This window comes from Centroberyx affinis, unplaced genomic scaffold, assembly GCF_046629955.1.
Source record: "Centroberyx affinis isolate AG114_WGS23_722 - 3 ecotype Tasmania unplaced genomic scaffold, CSIRO-AGI_Caff_v1 ptg006025l_1, whole genome shotgun sequence".
Lineage (NCBI taxonomy): Eukaryota > Metazoa > Chordata > Actinopteri > Beryciformes > Berycidae > Centroberyx > Centroberyx affinis.
Genome location: NW_027283064.1, coordinates 45,001 through 46,468, shown reverse-complemented (window position 1 = coordinate 46,468; position 1,468 = coordinate 45,001). Strand labels below are relative to the sequence as shown.

Sequence of the window (1,468 nt, the reverse complement as noted above, 5' to 3'; positions counted from 1 at the left end):
ACCCAAGATGCATTGTGTAGCCACGCCCTCAGCGCTCATCCAATATGTGTCGCACACTGTCAGTCCGCATTCACTTATATTCAGCTTGATACCACCACTGGCCTTCAGTGAAATGAGTCCAGGAGCTTCGAATGCTGTAATGTCAGGCTCCTGCGTGGAATGTGAGCACACCTTGGTGATGTGGCAAAAAAGGAAGTGCAATGTAATGGCTCTGTAAGACCTTGTGATGCATTAGAAGTCTAGTAACTATTACAGCACTTCAAATCAGAGTGGCGGTAGCAATTCAACGGAAATCAAATGATCAGTCATCTGAGACGAGATGTTTCAAATGCGTAAACATGTTTGGTCCCAAAACAGAGTAAAAGGTCAAGAAAAAGGTGGGAGGGTTTGGCGGGAGGGAGAGGTGTCTTGAAAGAAGAAAAGGAAAAAAGGAAAGGATGCTGGATGTAGGTCCCTGTATGGTGCCCTGTTCGTTCCAAGAGCACCCTCTTTCTCTTACTGCACAGTACTGTACAGCATGCTGCCACACCCAGCGCACCTTCTCAATGACACCTCATCTCCGCAGATCTGTGACCTCTCCACTGTTCCTCCCGCCTCCTGCCCCAACATCCTTGCTGGTATTGGCCAGCCACCATGCCAGTCACAGGATCTGCACCTCCTCTATTGGACGAGAAGATTGGGGTGCCGGGTAGGGCGTCATGGTTGGGGGAGGGCGTGGGGTAGACCCTCACCGCCGTTCCCCCTTCAAGCAGAGCTCCGAACCCTCCTGGATCTCAAATAAAAACCTGTGCAGGGAGACAGCCTGCCGCTGGCAGTGCAACGCCGTGCCGCTCCCGGCGCCCCCGCCCCGTCTCACTTCTTGACGGCCTGTCGGTAGCTGTGTCTCTGGCCTTCCTGCCGCGGCTTGCTGCTGCTGCAGCCACTGGCCTTGCTGCTGTTGCCCCCGTCCCTGGTGCTGCTGGCCTGGCTGGCCTGGCTGCTGTCCTGCAGCGTGGGGCTGGAGTGGGCCCTCTGCAGCCCGTTGTCCTCCAGCAGCTGTGACTCAAACTCAGACAGGTCGTCCTCACCGCTTCGGATTTTGGCCCGCAGCAGCATGGCGTAGGTCCCATACCGCGTTTTCTATAAAGAGAAGTGTGGGTGTGTGTGTGGAGGGGGAGGGGACATGAAGAGAGAGAGAGAGAAGAAGAAATTTAGGAGGGAGCTGCAGTACTATCATAATGACTTAATGCTTGACTGACTTTCCCATTTATTTCTTTTCCTGTGAGTCCTTTGAAGCTCCCAGACGGAGGAGTCCACCTTACCTCAAACTCCAGATACTCGTCCCGCTGGCGGTACTCGTCCAGCTCGCGCCCTTTCACCTTGCGGTCAGGAGGATAGGAGCGCAGCTCAGCCAGTTCAGTGGAGATGGCACGGAATCGAGCTTCATGGGATTTGACTTGCTCCTCCTGCAAGCACAGTGTCCGGGAGA

The 1,468-nt window shown here is 54.6% G+C and overlaps 1 protein-coding gene across 1 annotated transcript in view; it reads right to left on the bottom strand.

The window, feature by feature from the left end:
* Nucleotides 1-687: 687 nt before the first annotated feature.
* The window catches only part of LOC139637981 (PH and SEC7 domain-containing protein 1-like), a 30,150-nt gene continuing 29,369 nt past the window's right edge, over nucleotides 688-1,468 (bottom strand). Inside the window, exons 12-13 of the mRNA XM_071511987.1 lie at nucleotides 1,302-1,445; nucleotides 688-1,119 (exon numbers count right to left, since the gene is read on the bottom strand). Of these exons, the coding sequence (XP_071368088.1) occupies nucleotides 853-1,119; nucleotides 1,302-1,445 (411 nt within the window). The 3' untranslated portion in view covers nucleotides 688-852. The remainder of the gene's footprint in view (nucleotides 1,120-1,301; nucleotides 1,446-1,468) is intronic.